The 23,512-nt window shown below is 36.8% G+C and overlaps 1 protein-coding gene across 1 annotated transcript; it reads left to right on the top strand.

Moving 5' to 3' along the window:
• Positions 1 to 6,603: 6,603 nt before the first annotated feature.
• On the top strand, positions 6,604 to 21,937 carry LOC309858653 (DDB1- and CUL4-associated factor 6-like; the record flags this gene model as incomplete). Its single annotated transcript, XM_082751365.1, has 4 exons — positions 6,604 to 6,789; positions 17,310 to 17,423; positions 18,047 to 18,182; positions 21,620 to 21,937. Coding segments are annotated over 4 exons (720 nt in total), but the record flags the coding sequence as incomplete, so codon positions are not given.
• Positions 21,938 to 23,512: the final 1,575 nt, after the last annotated feature.

Genomic DNA, 23,512 nt, shown 5'->3' with positions numbered 1-23,512 from the left:
ATTTTTGTGAGAGGGGGAGAAAGAGAACATGAGAACATGAGTGGGGTGGGCAGAGGGAGAAGCAGACTCCCCAACAAGCAAAGAGCCGTATGTGGGAATTGATCCCAGGACCCCAGAGTCATGATCTGAGCCCAAGGCAGATGCCCAACTGACTGAGCTACCTAGGCGCCCCAAGCTTAAGGTTTTAGAAACATTGTGTGTGATGTATTGAAAGAAGAAAGAGATACCTGGTTGGCCAGTTAGATTAATCTGATCAGTAAAGTCACAGATGTTACACCTAGTTCACATTCACATTTATTAGTAATTCCAGTTAACAATATGTCAGTTACATCTTCAGTTAAGTTACTCTACCAACTTCTGTCTCCCTAGGCCATTATTCTTAGATGTTTCCTGAATAAGTATTTTAAGACATTGATTCAAGGAAGCACAAATAAAAAAATAAATGCAGCTACCAAAAATAACCATTTCCAAGTGCATATCATTTTTACAAAGATCAACCTTGTCACTCTTTACCTCCAGTAGAATACATAGCTGTATTGATTGTATAGATTTAGTATTGACAGCTATACACAAATTCCAGCCTTTGTTGCAATTACTGATTGTATGCACCTGAGTTCTTGTTCTTCCAACAATTACCTATTAATTAGGAAGTGAGTGGTTCAGAATGTAGTTAACATGGTAGGCAGTGGTCCGATAGTAGGCTTGATAGGCAGTATTAGGATTTACGTTTTAGTGTGACTGAAATAATCACTGGAGTGTATTAAACATACAGGTGATTTGCATTTTTATTTATTTATTTATTTGACAGACAGAGATCACAAGTAGGCAGAGAGGCAGGCAGAGAGAGAGAGAGAGAGGGAAGCAGGCTTCCTGTGGAGCAGAGAGCCCGATGCGGGGCTCGATCCCAGGACCCTGAGATCAAGACCTGAGCCGAAGGCAGCAGCCCAAACCACTGAGCCACCCAGGCACCCCTGATTTGCATTTTTAAAAAGAGAGCTCTGGCTGCTGTTTGGAGGGTGGAGTTGGAGTAAGATTAGAAGTAGGAGATAGGAGGGGCGCCTGGGTGGCTCAGTGGGTTAAAGCCTCTGCCTTCAGCTCTCTGCCCAGCAGGGAGTCTGCTTCCTCCTCTCTCTCTGCCTGCCTCTCTGCCTACTTGTGATCTCTGTCAAATAAATAAATGAAATCTTAAAAAAAAAAAAAAAAAAAGGAAGTAGGAGATAGGACTCCATCGAGTAATCCCACTGAGAAGAGATGGTGGTTTGGACAAAGATAATGGCATTGAGGTGATGAGAATTGCTTTGGAATGTGTCTTGGACCTGAATTTGCTGATGGATTTTATATATTTTATATAAATATATCTTATATATTTTGCTATTTTATAGTGGATGAGGGAAAGCGAAATGAAGGGTGCTTTTTTAGTTTTTGACTTGATCAGCCGTGGGGGTGGATACTGCTGCCATTGTGATGAATTTGGAGAACGCTGGAAGGGCAGAAAGTTTGGACGACAACATCTGAAATCGACATTTGTCCAAAAGGAAGGAGGTTCAACTGTTTACTCTTCAAATCTTGATTACTTTAATAAAGAAATCCATATCAGTTTGTGAATAATATGTGATATGTCAGTACACATATTAGTATATGGAGTGCTTTTGTTTCTGAAGCTATGCGTAAACCTGTTAAATGGAGATAAATCATGAACTGTTAAGAATAATGTCTGCTGAATGTGATTAAAGCAGAGACAAAAGGCTATCGGTGAAGAAACTAATACGTACACTGTACACAGTGACTGTTATATATTTAGCTACTTGGTAAGCCATGCTAAGATAACTGACGGAGTTCAGTAAAGGTCATGAGATCTATCTTGTTTAAAGGCTTTACATTAATTATTCTCTTAGTTATTTTTTATACCTTAGTCTTCCAGATCTTAGTGTCTTACACTTGGAGAGAGGAAGTAAAGATTTTTAAATATTTCAGTTTTATTCTCCATTGGTTTTGGTTAATGCAGGTGCAAAAAACACCCCTCCCTTTTTTATTTGACCCTAATTATATGTGCATTATATGGAAGATTTACTGTGGGGTAGTTCATGATATTCAGCAAACCCTTCTTTTGGCCATAACCCTGTAATCTAGGTCTTAAATAAAACGGGGAGACTTACATATTCAAAGTGGTCAAGGTAAACGGCTGCTAATACTCACTCCAGACTTACGCTATCGTTTGTTAGGCATCTCTGGCAAGAGTTTGGCAGTGAGGGTTATATAGTAAATACTTAAAGCTAAACCCAAAACAGAGTTGAAATATATTTTCCTAAGTTTGTTTTAAAATTTTAAAACTTTGGAAAAACAAAACAATAATACAATGAACATCCACAAATAGATTTTTTTTTTTTTTAAGCAATTGAGCACAAGCTGGAGGCATCATGCATTTAATTCATGAATGCCTTGGTGTTTATCTACTAAAAACAAGAACATTCTTCTTCTTTTTTTTTTTTTTTTTTTTAAGATTTAATTTATTTATTTGACAGAGATCACAAGTAGGCAGAGAGGCCGGCAGAGAGAGAGGGGGAAGCAAGCTCCCTGCTGAGGAGAGAGCCCGATGTAGGGGCTCGATCCCAGGACTCTGGGATTATGACTGGAGCCAAAGGCAGAGGCCTTAACCCACTGAGCCACCCAGGCGCCCCACATTATTCTATTTTTAAAAATATGTAATACTGAATACAGAGTTGATCCTCATTACTTGTGGATTTTATATTTGCTAATTTGTTTACTCATGGAAATTTACATTTAACCCCTAAGTCAATACTTGCTGTGCCTTCCTGGTCATATGGCCTTGCACATGAGCAGAATGGCAAAAGAACAGAGTCACTCGGTACACATCAACACTCACATTGCCAGCTGAGATAAACAAGACGACAGTCTGATATGCATACAGTATCTTTTTTGTGGTATATTTCATGTCACATTTTTGTATTGATGATTTCACAGCTTAAAACGTCCCCAGGTATCATGCTGAAATACTGTCTCATGTTCCTAAGCACCAGAAAACTGGGATGTTTCTTATGAAGAAAAAAATGATAGATAAGCTTCTTTTAGGCATAATGCTGTTGGCCATGAGTTCAAAGTTAATGAATCAACAGTATATATTAAATAAGGTCTTTAAACAGAAACATATAAAACAGTGCTGTGTATTGATTGAGGAAGGTGTTGTGGCAAGAGTCTGAAAGGAACCTAACCACACATTTCTCAAGGAGCAGTGGTTCAGTAGTTGTTAATTCAGTATTGGCAGTGACTTATCAGGCAAGACGAGAGTCAAGTATATGCTGTTATAGATAAGATTTTCTATTTGATGATGTACACACATAACACATACACATATACACATAGATGGTCTATATGCAGATTTTCTCACTGGTTTATGCTATTCTTTGTCACTGCCATGCCTTTTCAGTCCCAGCTCCATCCATCATTTCACATGTTGTCATATTTCCTTTGTCTCTTTAAGATAGTTCATTCAAATTTTTGGTCTTGCATGATATTAATATGTTACTTGTTTTACTGTTGTATTAATATAGAAGAACAGTTGTTATATCAAATGTTTCTCAATTTGGATTTGATTGTTTCTCCATGAGTAGATTAAAATGTAAAACATTTTATTTATTTTAAAATATTTTATTTATTATTTATTTGACAGAGATCACAAGCAGGCAGAGAGGCAGGCAGAGAGAGAGAGAGAGGAGGAAGCAGGCTTCTGCTGAGCAGAGAGCCCGATGCGGGGCTCGATCCCAGGACCCTGGGATCATGACCTGAGCCGAAGGCAGAGGCTTTAACCCACTAGCCACCCAGGTGCCCCAATTTAAAACATTTTAGCTAGGAGTTCTCCACAGGTGACATTGTAGTACATGATACGAAATTTATCCCCTTACTGATAATGTTAGCTTTGACATCTCCATTGTTTGGTATGTTTACCCTTTGCAATTAATAAGCTGTTTGTGAAGTGGTATGTTGAGCCTGTAAATACTCCCTTTCATAACAGTCTTTCTTATATTGGTTTTAGTGTTGATTCTTGCCTTAACCAGTTGTTAAAATGTAGTTACAAAAATGATTTTTTTTTAAAGGATTTTATTTTATTAATATTTGACAGAGAGAGAAAGATCACAAGCAGGCAGAGAGGCAGGCAGAGAGAGAGGGAGAAACAGGCTCCCTGCTGAGCAGAGAGCCTGATCAGGACCTGAGCTGAAGGCAGAGGCTTAACCCACTGAGCCACCCAGGTGCCCCAAAATAGTGATTTTTAATTGTCATTCCTTTAACATTTATTAACATTATTTTGTAAATAAGGGTATTTCTTTTGTCCCTACAACTTTTTTGGAAAAAATCACTTGAGATTTTAGATTTTTTTAAAAATCTATTACCGATAATACTTTTTGGTGCTTAAATTACCTCATTTGTTTGTTGGGACATTTAAAGCCAACTTTATGATTTGACATACTCTTATTTGTTTGAGCACATTTTTAAAAGTACATCAGATTCCCACTGCATTAAATTTTCATTGTACATACATGTGGGGGATATATCATGATTTATTCAATAAATCTCCCATGCTTTGCTGTTATGAATAGCTCATTAAATAACTTTGTGCATTTTCTCTTGTATTGTTGGAAGTGTATCTTATGGGTAAATTCTTAGAAATAGACTTGTTTGGTCAAAGGGTAAACGCACTTGTGGTTTTGTGAAGTATGGCTAAATTCCTCTCTTTTAGTCTTTTTTTTTTTTTTTTAAAGATTTTATTTATTTATTTGACAGAGAGAGATCACAAGTAGGCAGAGAGGCAGGAGAGAGAGAGGAGGAAGCAGGCTCCCTGCTGAGCAGAGAGCCCGATGCGGGACTCGATCCCAGGACCCTGAGATCATGGCCTGAGCCGAAGGCAGCGGCCTAACCCTCTGAGCCACCCAGGCGCCCCCTCTCTTTTAGTCTTACACCATCTAGTGCTCCCAGCAGAAATGATGAAGAGCCTGTTTCCTGGTAGGCTTACTCACATAATATGTTGTCAGACTTGCATTTTTGCCAATGTGAAAAGTGAGAATTAGTTTCTCAGTGTAACTTCAGTTTGCATTTCCCTTATGAACAAAGTTGGATGTTTTCTCACATTCTTAAAGGCTCTTTGTGTATCTTTTTGTGAACTGTGAATTCAGATCTTTTGCCTACTCAAAAAAAACCCCAGGTTTTGTGAAGTTTCTTTCTCTTCATTTTTAGCACTATTAGGGAGATTTGTTCTTTATTTTCACTATGTGTTGCAAATATTTACCTATTTATTTTAAACTTTTTAAAAGTTTTATTTCTATCACGGGAATTCTAGTCTTTATTTTTAAAGATGTTATTTATTTGAGAGATAGCGTGAGCGAGAGAGCACAAGCAGGGGGAATGGCAGAGGGAGAGGGAGAAGCAGACTCCGGCTGAGCCGGGAGCTCAATGGAGGGCTCTATCCCAGGACCCTGAGATCGAGACCTGAACAGAAGTCAGATGTTTAAGTGACTGAGCCATCCAGGTGCCCTGCAGTGTAGAAATACAATTCAGGAAGGAGATGTTGGGACTTCTGCTATAGTTTCATCTTACCATTTCACGATTCATTTAAATTCAGTTTATTTTTCTTTCTTTATCCTGGAAGGGAATAATTAAAAATCCTCTAGTAAACAGTTTCAAAAGTCCGTCAGAGGGTTGCCTGGGTGCCTTAGCTCGTTCAGCATCTGCTTTCGGCTCAGGTCCTTCTATCCAGGTCCTGGGACCGAGCATCCCACTGGGCTCCCTGCTCAGCCGGGAGTCTGCTTCTCCCTCTCCCTCTGCTCTGCTTCTCCCTCTCCCTCTGCCATTCCCACTGCTTGTGCTCTCTCGCTCGCAGTCTCTCTCTGTCTCTTAAATAAAGAAATAAAATCTTAATTAAAAAAAAAGTTTAGGATAGTCCTTTTTTTCTCCCCACTCCTGTATCTACTCCCCAATTCTAAAAGTAACTTGAAGTTGATTATCTGAGAAATACAGGAAACTATTTTTTAAATAATGAAAATTATCTTCTTTGCTCTGTTTCTGTCTCCTCCTATGTATAATAGTCCTTTCTTATATATCCAGATCTTACGAATGAGTCAGGTACACCAAATAGAAATATGTGTATTTAATTCTCACAACACTGTTCCTATTGATGGTACTTAATCTTCACATCTCAGAGAGAAAAAAAGGAAAATATGTGAGATTCTGATTTTTAAGAAATTAAATTAGTTTAAGCCCCTGCCTTCGGCTCGGATCATGATCTCAGGGTCCTGGAATTGAGTCCTGCATTGGGCTTCCTGCTCAGCAGGGAGCCCGCTCCCCCCCACTCGGGACCACCCCCCCCCCCCCGCCTCTCGGCCTACTTGTGATCTCTATGTGTCAAATAAATGAATAAATAAAATCTTGAAAAAAATTATATTAGTTTGGAATCAAATGATAATTTTTTATGGAGATCATAAGAATAGTAATGAGAATTTTATTCCTAGCTATGATTGTATTAAATATGAATGTTTCTTTCTAGGAAATAATAAATTACCAAGAACTTTTTTTCTCTTTTTCTCTGTGTTTTAGGTTTTGACAACAATTCGTTCAGGGCACCGAGCAAATATATTTAGTGCAAAGTTCTTACCATGCACAAATGATAAGCAGATTGTGTCCTGCTCTGGGGATGGAGTAATATTTTATACTAATGTTGAGCAAGATGCAGAAACCAACAGACAATGCCAATTTACGTGCCATTATGGAACTACCTATGAGGTACAGTATTACTGTGTGTTTTACGTGTGTGTGTGTTTATGTAAGTGCGTATGTGTAGATTTGTGTAATTAACACTCATGCGTATGTAGGCAGAGAAATTACTGACAGACTAGATTTCAGTAAACTACTTGAGAAATTGACCTTGATAGGCTTGTGAGTAAAGTTAAATAAAATCTAATAGTAATAGGATTTGTAATTGCAAACAGTTGTCAGCCTTTAAAAATACTTCAGGTACTGTGCTACAAGCTTATGTACTAGACTTCAACCTCTTAAACACTTTATCACCGTCTTCTATAAAGTCATTCATTGCATCCTTATCAAATGTTCCTGTGGCAGAAAGAACACTACGAGTCCACCAGGCGAAAGAATCAGATTCCTAAAGGACATTAATAAGCTCAACCCCTAGTTGAATTCAGTGAGGTGCAATGAATTTAAGACTCAATCATACTATGTAACTTCGTTGAAAAATTGCTTATCCTTCAGAATGTTCTTTCAAAATCTTTTCATGGTATTTCTTTGCATCAAATCATCCTTAACCTGGTATATCTTTGTCCATGGTTTGAATTTCATTTCTCTGGTAACCTCGTGTTTTGGTGTGTAACAGCAAATAGCTGCATTTTATTTTCTCATCTGTTTTCACAGTTTTTGCTTTGAACTGGAGATTTTAGTCCATTTATATTTATTGTGAGTAGTGATATATTTGGATCTATTTGTTTATCTTACTATTTTCTGTTTGTATTTTTTTTTGTAATTTTCTTTATATATTTCCCCTTGTCTTTTGCCTTCCTTTAAAATTGCCTGAGGATTTTGCTTTTTGTCTGTTTTATTTCTGCTACTTGCAGGGAGGATAGACATTCATATTTTAGAAGAATAATTAACAAAGCCTAATGAATAAGTACCTTTGCCCTTCTGAGTAAAGCACCTTAGGACATTACAATGTCTTCATCCCTTGTCCAATTGTATATGCTTATATTGTTCCTTATATTGTTCTGAGTTTATATATTTTCTCTCATAAATGAAATATTATCATTGCCTCATCAGTTAGTATTTCTTTAGATTTACCTACATTTTTTTTTAAATTTAATTTATTTCTTTGACAGAGACAGATCACAAGTAGGCAGAGAGGCAGGCAGAGAGAGGAGGAAGCAGGCTCCCCACTGAGCAGAGAGCCCAATGCGGGACTTGATCCCAGGACCCTGAGATCACGACCTGAGCTGAAGGCAGAGGCTTTAACCCACTGAGCCACCCAGGCGCCCGAGATTTACCTACATTTTTGCCAGTACCTTTGGCTCTTCCACCACAGACTGCCTGTACAGGGTCATCGTGTACCTAAAGTATGTTCTTTCCGGTTCCTTTAGTGACAGTTTGGTAATAGAAACAATTTTCATTTCCTATTATCCTTTCCTTTCTTTTAATTTAATTTATTTATTTGACAGAGAGAGACACAGTGAGAGAGGGAACAGAAGCAGGGGGAGTGGGAGAAGGAGAAGCAGGCTCCCTGCCGAGCAGGGAGCCCGCTTCCTCTTCTCTCTCTGCTGCCTCTCTGCCTACTTGTGATCTCTTTCTGTCAAATAAATAAATAAAATCTTAAAAAAAAAAAAAAAAAGAGCCACCCAGGCGCCCCTCCTATTCTTTTCTTTTCTTCATTCCTTTCTTCCCTTTCATATCTTTCCAGAAAATGAAGGATTTTAGACCAGTTCGTCAAAGGTTGTTTTGCTGGATATTTGCTGGGTGTCTAGTTTGGCACTTTATTTTGGGTGATGTTCCTGTGTTCTCACTTGATTGTTGAAGTTGAGAACTCAGTCATCAGTCTAACTGTGGTTTCTTTACAGTTAATCTGTCTCTCTTGGCTGCTTTTAACTGTATTTTTCTTTGCTGTTTTTTTTCCTTCATATCACCACAGTGTGGGTAGGTTTGAGTTTCCTTTTTATTTGTCATACTTGGAATTTATTGACGTTTTTGGTCTGAGAAATTAGCATTTTGAAAAAATGTGGGAAGTTTGCAGTCATTAGGTTTTTGGTTATTCTCTAGCTTCTTTGATTCTTTTTCTCCTGGAATTCTGATTAGAATTTGACCTTATTCCATCTGTTATTAAACTTTGGTTTTTTAAATTGAAGTACAAAGCACAGGAAAAGTACATAAATCCTAAGCATATAGCTTAGTACATTATCACAAAGTAAATCTTTTCATGTAACAGCTATCTAGATCAAGAAGTACAAAAACATTAAGTATCCCAGAAGCCCCCTCATTCTGACTTCTGATAATTTGTGAAATTCACCCATGCTGGGTACAACTATAATTCGTTCCTTTTCATTGCTGGATAGCATTCCCTTGTGTGAGTGCACCACGGCGGATCGCTCTCTTTTACTGTTGATGAAAGTGTTAAATTTGATTTCCCATTTGGAGAACATTCCTTTACATGAGTCTAAGTACCTAAATGCATTCACTTCATTGGGTACATACTGGAAGTAAACTTAATGGTCACAGGACACGTGCTTGTTTATTTTAGAGAGATGCTACCAAATAATTTTCCAAAGTAATTGTAACAGCTTATATTCCTGCCAGTAGTATGTAAGAGTTCCTGTTACTGCTCATCGCTGCCAACGATTGGTACTGTTAGTCTCTTCATTTTGGCAGCTTACGCAGCGTCATCTTACGGTTTCAGACGCCTTCCCTGTTGCTGCTGTTGTGCCTCTCCTCGTAGCAGTGTCTGGTGGTTATTTGGGTTTATTCTTTGTCAGGTGCCTATTCAGATGTCTTTCCTAAGTTTTCCATTGGTCTTGTCATCTTGTTTCATTTTTGACTTAAATCTCTTCTGCATATGAACCTATCTTTTCCTACTCTGTGGTTATATTTTCACTTTCCTAATGGTGTCTTTGGGTGAACAGATGTTTTAACATTGTCTAATATATTGGTCTTTTTCTTTATTATTAGGGCTTTCTGTATCCTGGTCAAAATAATTTTTCCTGTCTTGAGATTATGGAGATGCTCTGTTTTCTCTTTTCAAAAGTTTATTGTTTGTCTTTGCATTTAGATCTTATAATTCACCTGGATTTGATTTTTGTGATAGGATGAAATTGGAGTAAACTTTTTTTCTCCATATGGATTTTTGTGATTAAGTCAAAATCCCAAGTAGAGTACAGAGGCATCCTCTATAGGGATATTTTAACAGTATATACCCATTTGTTAAAGGTGTTTTTTATTCAATACATACATACTGTAGTTGGAACAGAATATTTTTTCAAAGCTGAACCTATATCCTCTGAACAGTTCTGCTATTTCCTCTTCCCCCCTCCCCTCACAACCTCCATTTTACCTTGTTTCTGAGTTTGATTATTTTGGATACCTCATGGAGTATTTGTATTTTTGTGACTGGTTTATTTTAGTTAGCATAATGTCCTCAAGATTTATCCATGTCAATCTGTGACAGAATTTGCTGCTTTTCCAAAGCGTAATACTCTCCCATTGTATGTAGATAATGCCATACAGTCTGTTACTTGTCAGTGGACATTTGGGTTATTTCTACCTCTTGGTTGTTGTGAGTAATGCTGGAATCCTGTTTTAAATTTTTTGGTTGTATATACCCAGAAGTGGGTTTACTGGATCATGTGATAATTCTGTTTTTAATTTTTAAAAAAGATTTGTTTGTTTTAGAGAGGGAGAGCATGAGCAGAGAGGGGAGACGCAGAGGGGAAGGGACAGAATTTCAACCAGACTTCCTGCCAAGCTTGGAACCTGACGCAGGGCTTGATCCCATGACCCTGAGATCACAGCCCAAGCCGCAGTCAAGAGTTGGACATTCCACTGACTGAGCCACCCAGGTGACCCCTATTTTTTATTGTTTGAGGATCCTCCATACTGTTTCCCACAGTGGCTGTTCTGTTTTACATTCCCGACAGCAGTGCATCAAGGGTTCCAGTTTTTCCACATTCTTGTCAACACTTGTTATTTTCTTTTTTTATTTTCCCAAGATGACCATTTTAATGAGTGTGAGGAGATATCTCATTGTGGTTTTGATTTATATTTCCTTAATGATTAGGGATGTTAAATACCTATTTTGTGCTTGTTGGTCATTTGTATATCTTCTTTGGAGAAATGTCTGTTGAAGTCCTTTGCTCATTTTTAATTGGATTGCTTTTTTGTTCTCGTTGAGTTGAAGGGGTTCTTTATATATCTCAGGTATTAATTCCTTATCGATACAGAGTTTGTGTGTTCTCCATCCCATAGATTTGTTGAAGATAGCTATTGCAAATGAGATTGTTTTCTTTATTTTCTTTTCAGATTGTTCATTGGTTGTGTATAGAAAAACATGTGTTGATTTTTTAACCTGCAGCTTTGCTCTATTCATTTATTAGTTCGAACAGCATTTTGTATTGGGATTTTTAGCATTTTCTACATATAAGATCATATCATCTACAAACAAATGATTTTGCCTTTTCCTTTCTAATTTCAATGCTTTTTTTTCCCTTGCCTGATTCCTCTAGCTAGAACTTCAGTACTGTATTGAATAGACATGATAAGAGTGGGCATTCATGCCTTGTTCCTGGTATTAATGAATAAACTTTCAGTGTTTCACCATTGAATATAATGTTAACTGTGAGATTCCATATATGTGGTCTTTATTAGCTTGAGGTAATTTCCTTCCATTCCTAGTTTGTTGAGAGTTCTTAGGGTTAGGAGTATTGAACTGTGTCAGATGCTTTTTCGGCATCAGTTTTTCGTTGTTATTTTTTAAAGATTTTATTTATTTATTTGACACAGAGAGATCACAAGTAGGCAGAGAGGCAGGCAGAGAGAGAGGGGAGGAAGCAGGTTCCCGGCTGAGCAGAGAGCCTGATGCGGGACTCGATCCCAGGACCCTGAGATGATGACCTGAGCTGAAGACAGAGGCTTAACCTGAGCCACCCAGGCGCCCCTTCAGCATCAGTTTTGTCGATCATACGGTTTTTGTTCTTCATTATGACATGTTTTGGAGTTTTTTTGGTATGTTGTTGAGTATTCATCAGAGGCATAGTTTTGTGTTCTTTTAGTATCTTTGGTTTTGGCATCAGGATGAAGTTGTCCTCATAGAATGAATTTGGAAGTGTTCCTGTTTCTTCAGTGTTCTGGAAGGGTTTGGGAAGATTTGGTGTTAATTTTTTAAATGTAGCTAAAGTTCCCTAGTGACGCCATCTGGTTCTGGGCTTTTTTTGGTTGGGATGTGTTTGATTACTGATTCAGTCTCCTTATTAGTTATAAGTTTGTTTAGACTGTTTATTTCTGGGAGCCTCAATTGATTGGTTAAGCATCTGCCTTCAGCTCAGGTCATGATCCCAGGGTACTGGGATCAAGGTCCGTATTAGGCTGCTTGCTCAATGGGGAGCCTACTTCTCCTTCTACCTCTGCCTGCTGTTCCCCCTGCTTGTGCTCTCTCTCTCTCTGTCAAATAAATAAAATCTTTTAAAAATTTTGTTTTATTTCTTCATGTTTTAGTTTTGGTATGTTGTATGTTTCTAGAAATGTATCCATTTCTTCTAGGTTTTTCCATGTGTTGTATAATTATTAGTACAAGTCTCTCTCTCTCTCTCTTTTTAGATTATTTATTTATTTGTTTGACAGACCAAGATCACAAGTAGGCGGAGAGGCAGGCAGAGAGAGAGAGAGGGGGAAGCAGGCTCCCCACCGAGTGGAGAGCCTGATGAGGGGCTCGATCCCAGGACCCTGGGATCATGACCTGAGCCGAAGGCAGAGGCTTTAATCCACTGAGCCACCTAGGTGCCCCCATACAAGTCTGTTAAGGTGCTTTGTATTTCTGTGGCATAATTAGTAATATCTCCTCTTATCTCTTTCATTTCTGGCTTTTGTGAATCTTTTTTATTTTTTTTTTCTTATTGTCAATATTGAAGATATTTTTAAGAAACCAGCTTAGTGGGATGCCTGAGTGGCTCAGTTGGTTGGACGACTGCCTTCGGCTCAGGTCATGATCCTGGAGTCCCGGGATCGAGTCCCGCATCGGACTCCCAGCTCCATGGGGAGTCTGCTTCTCTCTCTGACCTTCTCCTCGTTCATGCTCTCTCTCACTGTCTCTCTCTCAAGTAAATAAATAAAATATTTAAAAAAAAAAAAAGAAAGAAACCAGCTTAGTTTCATTGATATGTTTTCTGTCTTCCATTTCCTTTATTTCTGCTTTAGTCTGTTACATCCTTCCTCTTCTAACTTGGGGTTTCATTTGTTGCTCTTCTGTTAGTTCTTTGAAGTGTATAAAGTTAGATTATTGATTTGAGATCTTTTTTCTTTCTTTCTTTCTTTCTTTTTTTTTTTTTTTACTATTTTATTTGTTTATTTGACAGGGAGAGAGATCACAAGTAGACAGAGCAGCAGGTAGAGAGAGGGGGGGATGCAGGCTCCCCACCAAGCAGAGAGCCCAATGCAGGGCCCGATCCCAGGACCCTGAGACCGTGACCAGAGCTGAAGGCAGAGACTCAACCCACTGAGCCACCCAGAAGCCCTCATCTTTTTTTTTTTTTTTCCTTATGTAGGTGTTTACTGCTGTATACTTCCCGCTTGGTAAGGTACTGTTTACATTGAAAGTAGTTACTAATAGGGAAGTACTTACTATTGATTGCCATTTTACTTTTATTTTCAGTACATCTTATACTGATTTTGGCACTCTTGTTTTTATGTTTCATTCTCCATCCCAGCACCCTGGGATCATAACCTGAGCCGAAGGCAGGTGCTTAACGAACTGAGCAGCCAGGTGCCCCTGTCTTTGACTTTTGACAGGTTGTCTGTAGTGTGTCTCAGTGTGGACCTCTTTGGGTTCAGCCTATTTAGAGTCCTTTTGAGCTTTCTGAGCGTGGATATCCATTTTCTTTGGGAAGATTTAGGAAGTTTTCTGCCATTATTTTTTCAAACAAGTGCTCTGCCCCTTTTTTTTCTCCATCTGAAACTTCCATATATTTTGCTTTCATATATATTACCTGTTTTGTCCTGTAAGTCCCTTAAGGTCTTCTTCACTTTTCTGCATTCTTCCTTTTTGTTCCTCTGACATGGTAATTCCAAAAGAGTTGTCTTCAAGTTTGCTGATTTTTCTTTCTGCTTGATCAAGCCTGATGTTGATTTCCTCTAGTGAGTTTTTAAAGTAATTATTATATTCTTCAGTCCCCAAATTTCCATTTGGTTCTTTTTTCCAGTTATTTTGGTCATTGGTGATACTCTCTTTTTGTTCATGTGTCGTTTTCCTAGTTTCATTTAGTTGTTTGTGTTCTCTTGAAGTGCATTGAACTTCTTTAGGATAATTAATTTGTAAATTCTTAGGTAATTCATGCATCTTATTAGAGTCAGTTTCTGAAGCTATTTTGTTACCTTGATAGGGCTGTTACACTGTATCTTTGTGTGCCTTGGTATTTTGTTGTTACGATTTTTGTTCTAACTGGTTTTAGGCATTTTCATAAATGCTTTTTGACTTCAGTTTATTTATTTTTTTGAGGGAGAGAATGCATGAGTAGGGTTGGGGAGGGCGATGGAGGGGCATAGGGAGGAGAGGGAATCCCAAGCAGGCTCCATGCTTAGCGTGGAACCTGCCTTGGGGCTCCATCTCACAACCCTGGAGTCATGACCTGATCCAAAATCAAGAGTCCACCGTTTAACCAACTCAGCTATGCAGGTGGCCGAAAGCTCTTTGAATTTATATTGTTATTAAAAGTCAGTGTTTTTGTAGGAGAGTGAGTTGAGGCTTTCTGTTCTGCAATCTTGCTCATATCACTCTTTCCATATGGATTTTACCCACCATCTTAAAATACTGGTTTTATTCCCCCATTGCTATTCAGCATGCCATTAACTGTAAATTAAGAGTTTCTATATGCATAGATCATTTCTGTACTCTATTTTGCACCATTGGTCTATTGGTATAGACCAAATATTGGTATATTTGTACCTTTTTAAGTACCAAATTGTTTTAATTGCCATAGCTTTGAAATGACTCTTGGTATCTAATAGAGTACATTTTCTTGTTCCTACTACAAGAACATTTTGACTTCTTGATTTTTTGTGTTTCAGTATAACTTTTTAAAGCAGCATTTAGTTTCCAACAAAAAGTTTGCCGAAGGTTGGATTGTGATTATACTGAATTTAAACATAAATTTAGGGCAAACTAATATCTTACAATTATTGTATATTCCAGTGAATGGGGATGATATATTTTTGTAATTATTAAGATTTTAATTTCTCTCACTAAGATATTTTATAATTTTTAGTGTGGCATTACAGTACAATTTTCCTTAAATTTTTTAAAGTATTTGATACTTTGGTACTGTTGTAAATGTTATCTTTTTAAGTATTTTAGTTTTTAAATGTTACTGGTATAAAAAATACAATTGACTTTATAATATTTTAAAACTAGTAGTCTTTTTATTCACTAATTGGTAATCATAATTCAACTATAGATTCTTTTGGATTTTTTGTCTACACAGTCATATCTTTTTTACATTATGACATTTTTCATTCTTTTATTTTCAAACCATATACCTTTTGCTTCTTTTTCTTGACTTATTACACTGGTTGGTACCTCAGTTATCTTTAAATGAAATGTTGATAGCATTGATTTAAAAAGAATACAATGTGGTAAGTTTTGACAATTTATTGTCCTTTGAAATCATTTGCATAGTCAAGGTAATAGATATATCCATTATATCCAAGAATTTCCTTATTCCCATTTTTATTCCCTCTCTTTTGTCCCTACTTACCTCCACATCCTTGGGAATGACTGATCTTTCAGTTACTGTGGATTCGTTTATATTTTTTTGAAGAATTATATATGAATGAGATTATGTAATCAAACCATATGTATTCTTCCTTTGGTCTGATTATTTTCACTTAGGATAATACTCATGTTTGAGATTCATTCATGTTAAGAGTATCAGTAATTAACTTCTTATTTCTGAGTTATATTCCTTTTTAAAGATCTATCACAGTTTCTTTATATTTCATTTTTGGATGGGCATTTGGGTTCTAGTTTTGGGCTGTTATAAATACAGCCGTTTTGTGTATTTGTACAAATGTTTTTGTATGGACTTGTACTTTCATTTATCTTTGGTAGTCATCTAGTAATGGAATGACTGAGTTATATTAGAAGTAGAAGTTTAACTTTTTAAGAAACTGCCGAACTGTTCCAGAGTGGTTGTATCATTTTACATTTCTGTGAGCAGTGCCCGACTGTTCCAGTTGTTCTGCATCCTTTTAACACTTGGTGTGGTCAGTCTTGTATTTTAGACATCCTAGTAGATACAGAGTGGAATCTCTCATGTTATTAACTTTTATTTCCCAATTACCTAATGATGTTGAGCATACCTTTCATGTGCTTATCATTTTTATGTATTTGGTGAATTGTCTGTTCAAATCTTCTCCCCATTGTTTTAGTGGTATATTCATTTCTCATTATTGAGTTTTGAGGGATTTTCAAGATACGTTTTGGATATTTTTCAGGTATGTGATTTATAATTTTTTCCTCCAGTCAGCAGTTTTGTCTTCTCATTTTCTTAACATTGTCCTTCCAAAAGAAGCTCTAAATTTTCAGGAAGCCCATTTTACCAAAGTTCTTTGTTTTTATGGGCCAATGTTATATCTAAAAATCTTTTTTTAACCAAGAGTCACAAAGATTTTTTCCTAGAAGTTTTATATTTATGTTTTATACTTAGATCAATGATCCCTGTTTTTTTTTTTTAAAGAAAGTATGAAATATTGCTTGAGGTTCATTATTTAGCCTGTGGGTATCCAGTTTTCTGACACCGTTCTTTCTCCACCGAGTTTTCATTGCACCATTATCATAAATCATTTGGCCATATGTATTTTCATCTATTTTTGATCAGTACCTATTCTCTTCCAATGATTTATTATTAAGCCTCTATCACACTATGTTAATTTCTGTAGTTATAGTAACTCTTAAAGCCAGGAGTATAAGTCCTTTGTTCTTTTGCAACATTACTTAAGGTATTTTAGGTCTTTTGTGTTTCCACAGGAATTTGATAATCAAATTGTAATTTGTGCTGAAAATCCTGCTGGAATTTATTTCAAATCTATATATCAGTTTAGGGAGAAGTGATGATATTAAATTTCTCAGTCAGTGAACACAGTTTATCTCCTGTTATTTAGGACTTTAATTTTATTCAGTAATGTTTTATCATTTTCATTGTTACGTGTCTTTTATGTCCTTAAGCATTTTATATTTTTCATGTTATTATAAATGTTATTATTTTTAAATTTTCAGTTTCTAATGGTTTTGTTGCCGTAGTATAGACATACCATTGATTTTCATATATTGACCTTGTATCCTGCAGCTCTTCTAAATTTACTTATTCTAATACTTATTTTTTAAAAAATTAATTACATAAGATTTTCTGTTTAGATGATCAGATCGTCTATAAATATGAAAACAATTTTACTTCTTTATTTTTTCCTTAATTTTTTAAGTAATAGTAGTATCTTTCAAAGACATTTGTGTAAATGTTTAATAACATTACCTGTACTTTGATTTCCATCTACAGATTATGACTGTGCCCAATGACCCATATACTTTCCTCTCTTGTGGTGAAGATGGAACTGTTCGGTGGTTTGATACACGTATCAAAACTAGCTGCACAAAAGAAGATTGCAAAGATGTAAGAATCAAATTTTTATATAAATGACCAAAAAAATTAAGATAAAAATTAAAATTGGACATTAAGTATCTCTGGGTTATAAGATTATGGGTGAATTTGATTGTATTAAATTTTGTTGATCTAGTGTAATTACTCTGTGTTTTAGTCTTATATTTGGGAATAATTTTTATTTTGTCTCTTCAGAATGCAATTTGCATTACTCATGTATTGTTTGTTTTTTCAACCACGAATTAAATATATATTTCATATTTTGGTTGTTTCATAAGGTAAATGTACAATATTGTATTAGAAGTCAGTATTAGAGTTGCGTAGGAAACTGCAAAGAAAAAAAGAATTTCCCTTAGAGTAATAAACTCCCGAGAAGGAATATTGACTGAGTATATTTATTTTGGCTTCACAGAAGCCGATTTTTTTGGAAAACTGATAGAAATCTGAAAAATAAAGAAAACCATGTTGTTTTTCCTTCTCATTATCAAACCGAGTTAGGATTTCTGAGAATGGTTATTTTCTTCTAGTTAAAAGGAAAATGTTTTACATGTTAAAATATTTCACAGTTTTAAATCTTTAGAGTAGCCTCTCTACAGCAGTACTGTGTGTAACTGGTGGTGTACAATCTTTTTTAGGATATTTTAATTAACTGCCGACGTGCTGCCACATCTGTCGCTATTTGCCCGCCGATACCATATTACCTTGCTGTCGGCTGTTCAGATAGCTCAGTACGAATATATGATCGGCGAATGCTGGGCACAAGAGCCACAGGTAAAAAGCTGTATATTAGAGAAAATATAAGATTCTGTCAGCTCAAAGAATAAATCTTTATGACATATTTGCAATTTTAAGGTTTCATTAGTTTCATAAAATTCATTAAATACAATGTGTTTAAACAATATGGATTATTAGAAAGAACGACATTTTACTAGAGCGCCTGGGTGGCTCACCCAGTTAAGCATCTGACTTTTTTTTTTTTTTTTTTTAAAGGACAGAGAGAGTCCTTTTTTTTTAAAGGACTTATCAGGACAGAGAGAGAGACAGTACAGGCGGGGCAAGCAGCAGAGAAAGGGAGAAGACGACTCCCCGATGACCATGGAGCCTGAAGTGGGACTTGATCCCAGGACCCTGGGATCATGACCTGATCAGTAGGCAAGATGCTTAACCAGCAGAGCCACCCAGGTGTCCCAAGCATCTGACTCGATTTCAGCTCAGGTCTTGATCTCAGGTCATGAGTTCAAGCCCCACACTGGTCTCCATACTGGGCATGGAGCATACATGCATACATATATATGTACATAAAAATGGCATTTTATGAAGTTTTTATGACCCTATCCAGGTGATACTTCTGCAGTTTATCACTTTAAAAAATTTTAACAGTTGATGTATTAATTTCCTAGAGCTGTCATAACAAATTACCACCCATTTCTGGGGGTTAGATGTCTAAAATCAAGGTGTTAAAGGTTTTCTGTCAATGACGCTCAGGAAGACTCTTGCATGCTTCTGTCCTAGCTTGTGGTGATTGCTGACAACTTTAGCTTTTATTTATTTATTATTATTTTTAAAATGGCTGATTTTTTTTTTCTTAAAGATTTTATTTATTTATTTGACACAGAGAGATCACAAGTAGGCAGAGAGGCAGGCAGAGAGAGAGGGGAAGCAGGGTCCCTGCTGAGCAGAGAGCCCGAAGCGGGGCTCGATCCCAGGACCCTGAGATCATGACCTGAGCTGAAGGCAGAGGCTTAACCCACTGAACCACCCAGGCATCCCTAAAAAGATTGATTGATTGATTGATTGATTGATTGATTAGTGAGAGAGAGCACAGAGGGAGAGTGTGAGGGAGACATCAACTCTTTCCACACTGATCAGAGAGCCCAACGTAAGACTCGATCCCAGGACCTTGAGATCAGGGCCCAAGCCAAAGGCGGACACCCAACCAACTTGAGCCACCCAGGCACCCCCAATTTTAACTTTTTTTTTTTAAGATTTTATTTATTTATCAGAGAGAGAGAGGGGGAGAGAGCGAGCACAGGCAGACAGAGGGCAGGCAGAGGCAGAGGGAGAAGCAGGCTCCCTGCTGAGCAAGGAGCCCGATGTGGGACTCGATCCCAGGACGCTGGGATCATGACCTGAGCCGAAGGCAGCTTCTTAACCAACTGAGCCACCCAGGCGTCCCCAATTTTAACTTTTAAATGTTTCCTTTCACTCTCTGCTTCCACATGTACATGCTATCCTCTCCTGTGTTGTATCTGAATCCACATTTTTCTCTTATTAGGACACCCGTCATATTGGATCTAGGGCCCACCCTAATGCAATATGACCTCATGACATCTGCAAAGACCTTATTTCCAAATATTCCAGAATCATTCTGAGTGCTAGATGGACATGAATTTGTGGGGGAACACTATCAGCCCAGAACACTTGGCTCTCCTCATTTCTCTTTGTTGTAGAGAGGAGAGTTAGGGAAGAATAGTGGGTACGTGGCACCTGTTCACGCCCAGTTTAAGCCCTGTTAAGTACTGTTACTGCTGCTGCTGCAGCCCTGAAGTTGAATCTTTCTTAAACTCCTCATTTGCTTCTCATTCCATTGTGGAATGAAACTGCCTCTGGAATATTCCATTTAAAGCCAGCTTATTAGTGTTTTCTTATAAGGGAAGGCCAGGATTATATACCCACACACCCAGCAAATACACCTACATCTGTATATTTTCACATACTTTATATTGCTAAAAATAAAAGTGGTGTTGGCCAGAAACTAACAGTCTTAATCTCAGTGTCAGTTTATATCCAGTAAAAATTGACACAGGGTACCGAAATGAGAAGACTAGGTTGGGGGTGCCTGGGTGGCTCAGTTGGTCATCGACTCTTGGTTTCAGTTCATGTCATGATCTCAGGGACGTGAGATTGAGCCCTGAGTTGGGCTCCGTGCTGGGCATGGAGACTCTCTCTCTCCCTCTCCCCTCTCCCCTGTCCCCAATCGTGTGCACACTCTCTTAAAAAAAAAGATTAAAAAGGAAGAGTAGGTGGTTTTTGGGGATGGGGTTGGTCTGTTTTTTGGAACTGTGGTTGAGAAATCTTACCTATTTGGATATGCACTTTTAGGGGAAACAGTAGTAATATAAGGTGAAATTCTAGGCTAAATTAATATTTTTTAACAGTGGGACACAACTGACATTTTGGGTAGGACAAGACCTTGTGCAGAAGGTCTCCTTATACAGTTTTGTAGGACTCTTAGAATTTAACATTCCCAGACCTCAGTGGGCACAAAATGCCAGTTGGACCCCTCCCTATCATATCATATTATATTATATTGATGACTGCCAAAATTAAAGCTGGAATACTGCTCCTACTCTGTCATTTTAAAAGAGGAAAATTTCATGACAATCAAAAATCTTTTAAAAAGCATAGGGCTGAGGGGCGCCTGCGTGGCTCAGTCGTTAAGCCTCTGCCTTTGGCTCAGGTCATGGTCTCGGGGTTCTGGGATCGAGCCCCGCATAGGGCTCTCTGCTCAGCAGAGAGCCTGCTTCCCCCACCCCCCGCCCCGCCTGCCTCTCTGCTTACTTGTGATCTCTCTTTCTGTCAAATACATAAATAAAATCTAAAAAAAAAAAAAAAGACATAGGGGTGCGTGGCTGGCTTAGTCGGAAGAGCATGTACCTCTTGATCTCAGGGTCATGAATTTGAGCCCCACGTTGACTATAGAGGTTACTAAGAAAAATAAATAAATAAACTAAAAGAACTTTTTCTAACCTAATGCAAAAGATAAATAATTTTAAAGGGAAAATGCACGATTTTATCTAGTATGCTAGTAATAAATATAAGCTCACCTATTTATATTGTAAAAATTATATTATCTTCATTGGAGGAAAATTTTTGGAAGGTGATTTAGTGTAACTATAATCACAAATAATTTTAATTGATTAAATAACCTGTATTTCAAATAAAACATTTATGTAATCTATAAAATATTTATATAATCTGTGTAATTCCAGTCACTCGGGAAATTTTTTTTGAAGCTATGTAACCTTCATACTATATTCTTTATTATTTTGTTATAAAATTAGGCTATTAAGAAAAGAGCCTTTCCTAGAAATAGAATATGATAGTTTGGATTTTACATTGCTACATTAAATCACATATCTCATAATTCGGATTTTTTAAAACGTTTTTCTTAAAAAATGTATACAACTTCCTGTTTTTTTATTTAGGGAATTATGCAGGTCGAGGAACTACTGGAATGGTTGCCCGTTTTATCCCTTCCCATCTTAATAATAAGTCCTGCAGAGTGACATCGCTGTGTTACAGTGAAGATGGCAGAGAGATTCTTGTTAGTTACTCTTCAGATTACATATATCTTTTTGACCCGAAAGATGATACAGCGCGAGAACTTAAGACTCCTTCTGCGGAAGAAAGAAGAGAAGAGGTAAGATTGTTCAAAGCCGTGTTCTTCATTCCGTTCAGAAACATGAATTCAGTGACTCCTGGGACTTGAAGGGCTTCAAAAAATAGAATTGATTTTCAAGGTATTTATAGTCTAGGTTTTGTAGAAGGGCACAAGTATACATGAAAGGGGCTAATCATTAAGGATAAAGCTCTAGAAGAAAGTCTTGTGAAATATTTTTAAAGAGAAAATATTTAATAGCAAAATGTTTTTCTAATTTTATGGCGGCACAGCAGCGAGCAAGAAATATCAGTAGTTCTAACAGTCGTATAAAAAACAATTAAAACAATAAAAGCTGGATGTTGAAACTCAAAATGAGACTAAATGTTTATGTTTATACACCAATAGGCGTTTTGTTACCATTTACTATTCAGATGTGGACAGTGATCCCCTTCTCTCTCATAGTTAAGAACTAGTAACATACCTCCCTAGGTGCATTTTACAAAATACATATAAATAAGTGAGAAAAAGTTAAGTTAAAGTACACATATGCACACATACACACACAATGGTGAGAGGAGGGAATTGTTGTCCATATATGAATAGTAAATGGTAATAGGTAAAATCCTGTTGGTGAGCATAAACATTTAGTCTAACTGAAGTTTATATATTGCATTTTCTAATTATTATATATAGATCTATATACTAGGAAACTAGGCAACTCTGAAATAGTGAACCATTGGGGTACCTTGCAGGTTCAGTCAGAGGAGCATGTGACTCTTGATTTTGAAGTTGTGGGTTCAAGTCCCACACTGGGTATAGAGATTACTTAAAAATACAATTTTAAAAAAATAAAATAGCAAACCATCTTCTCATTTATAAAAGGCAAAAACCAGAAATAATATATCCTTGAAGTATGCAGCAATAGAAAAATGTTTGTTGTAACCCATTTAGCTTCTTTCTCCAATATATTTTTCACTTTTTTTTTTCCTCCAATGTCCTGTGTTTAATCACTACTGTTTGGCTTGTAAATGTTTTTGAAATTAACTGTTGCTTTACTATTATTAGTGACTTTTTGGTATTGGACCAACTCCTACTAGTGAACATATTTTAAAGGTAGTAAAGAAGAAAATTTTCTGATTCTTGTGATACACAAAACTCTATCCGGTTGTTATAATTGCAGATTAGTCTGTAATATTAGGGAAAAATCAGGACATCTTTATAAATATTCTTGGGATTTTAAATTTTCCGGTGTATTTAAGTGAATTAGAAAATTGACAAAGAAAATGGGATGCTGGCTAATGAAGGCTATTTTTGAGTTTATTGGTTTTATTGAAAATGAGACCTGCTGTTGCATTTTGTTGCTGCTGTGTAATTCCTCTTGAGACCTGTGCTCCAGTGAACTTACAGTCCAGCTTTCTGACTCTTTACATAATGAAAGCTGGAAGTGCAGAAATGTTTTAAGTGGGCCAGCCAGCTTTTGTACCATAGAATACTGAGCCAAAATATGTTTGCATAATCAGAGTGAATGAGGCTGAGTCATGAACACTTGGTTTTCTGAACATGGTTTTCTTGGTATTCTTTGCTGAATCAACTAAATTAAGAAAAATAATTCTGAAAAAGTATTATAATTATAAAAATAAATCATGCTTAGTATAATAAACTAAGAAATTCACAGGTATATATAGAAGAAGAAATTAGTTGTCAGTATCCTTAAGCT

The sequence above is a fragment of the Mustela nivalis genome (genome assembly GCF_964662115.1).
Source record: "Mustela nivalis genome assembly, contig: HAP1_SCAFFOLD_3072, whole genome shotgun sequence".
NCBI classification, from domain to species: Eukaryota; Metazoa; Chordata; class Mammalia; order Carnivora; family Mustelidae; genus Mustela; species Mustela nivalis.
This window is presented reverse-complemented; position numbering and strand designations above follow the sequence as displayed.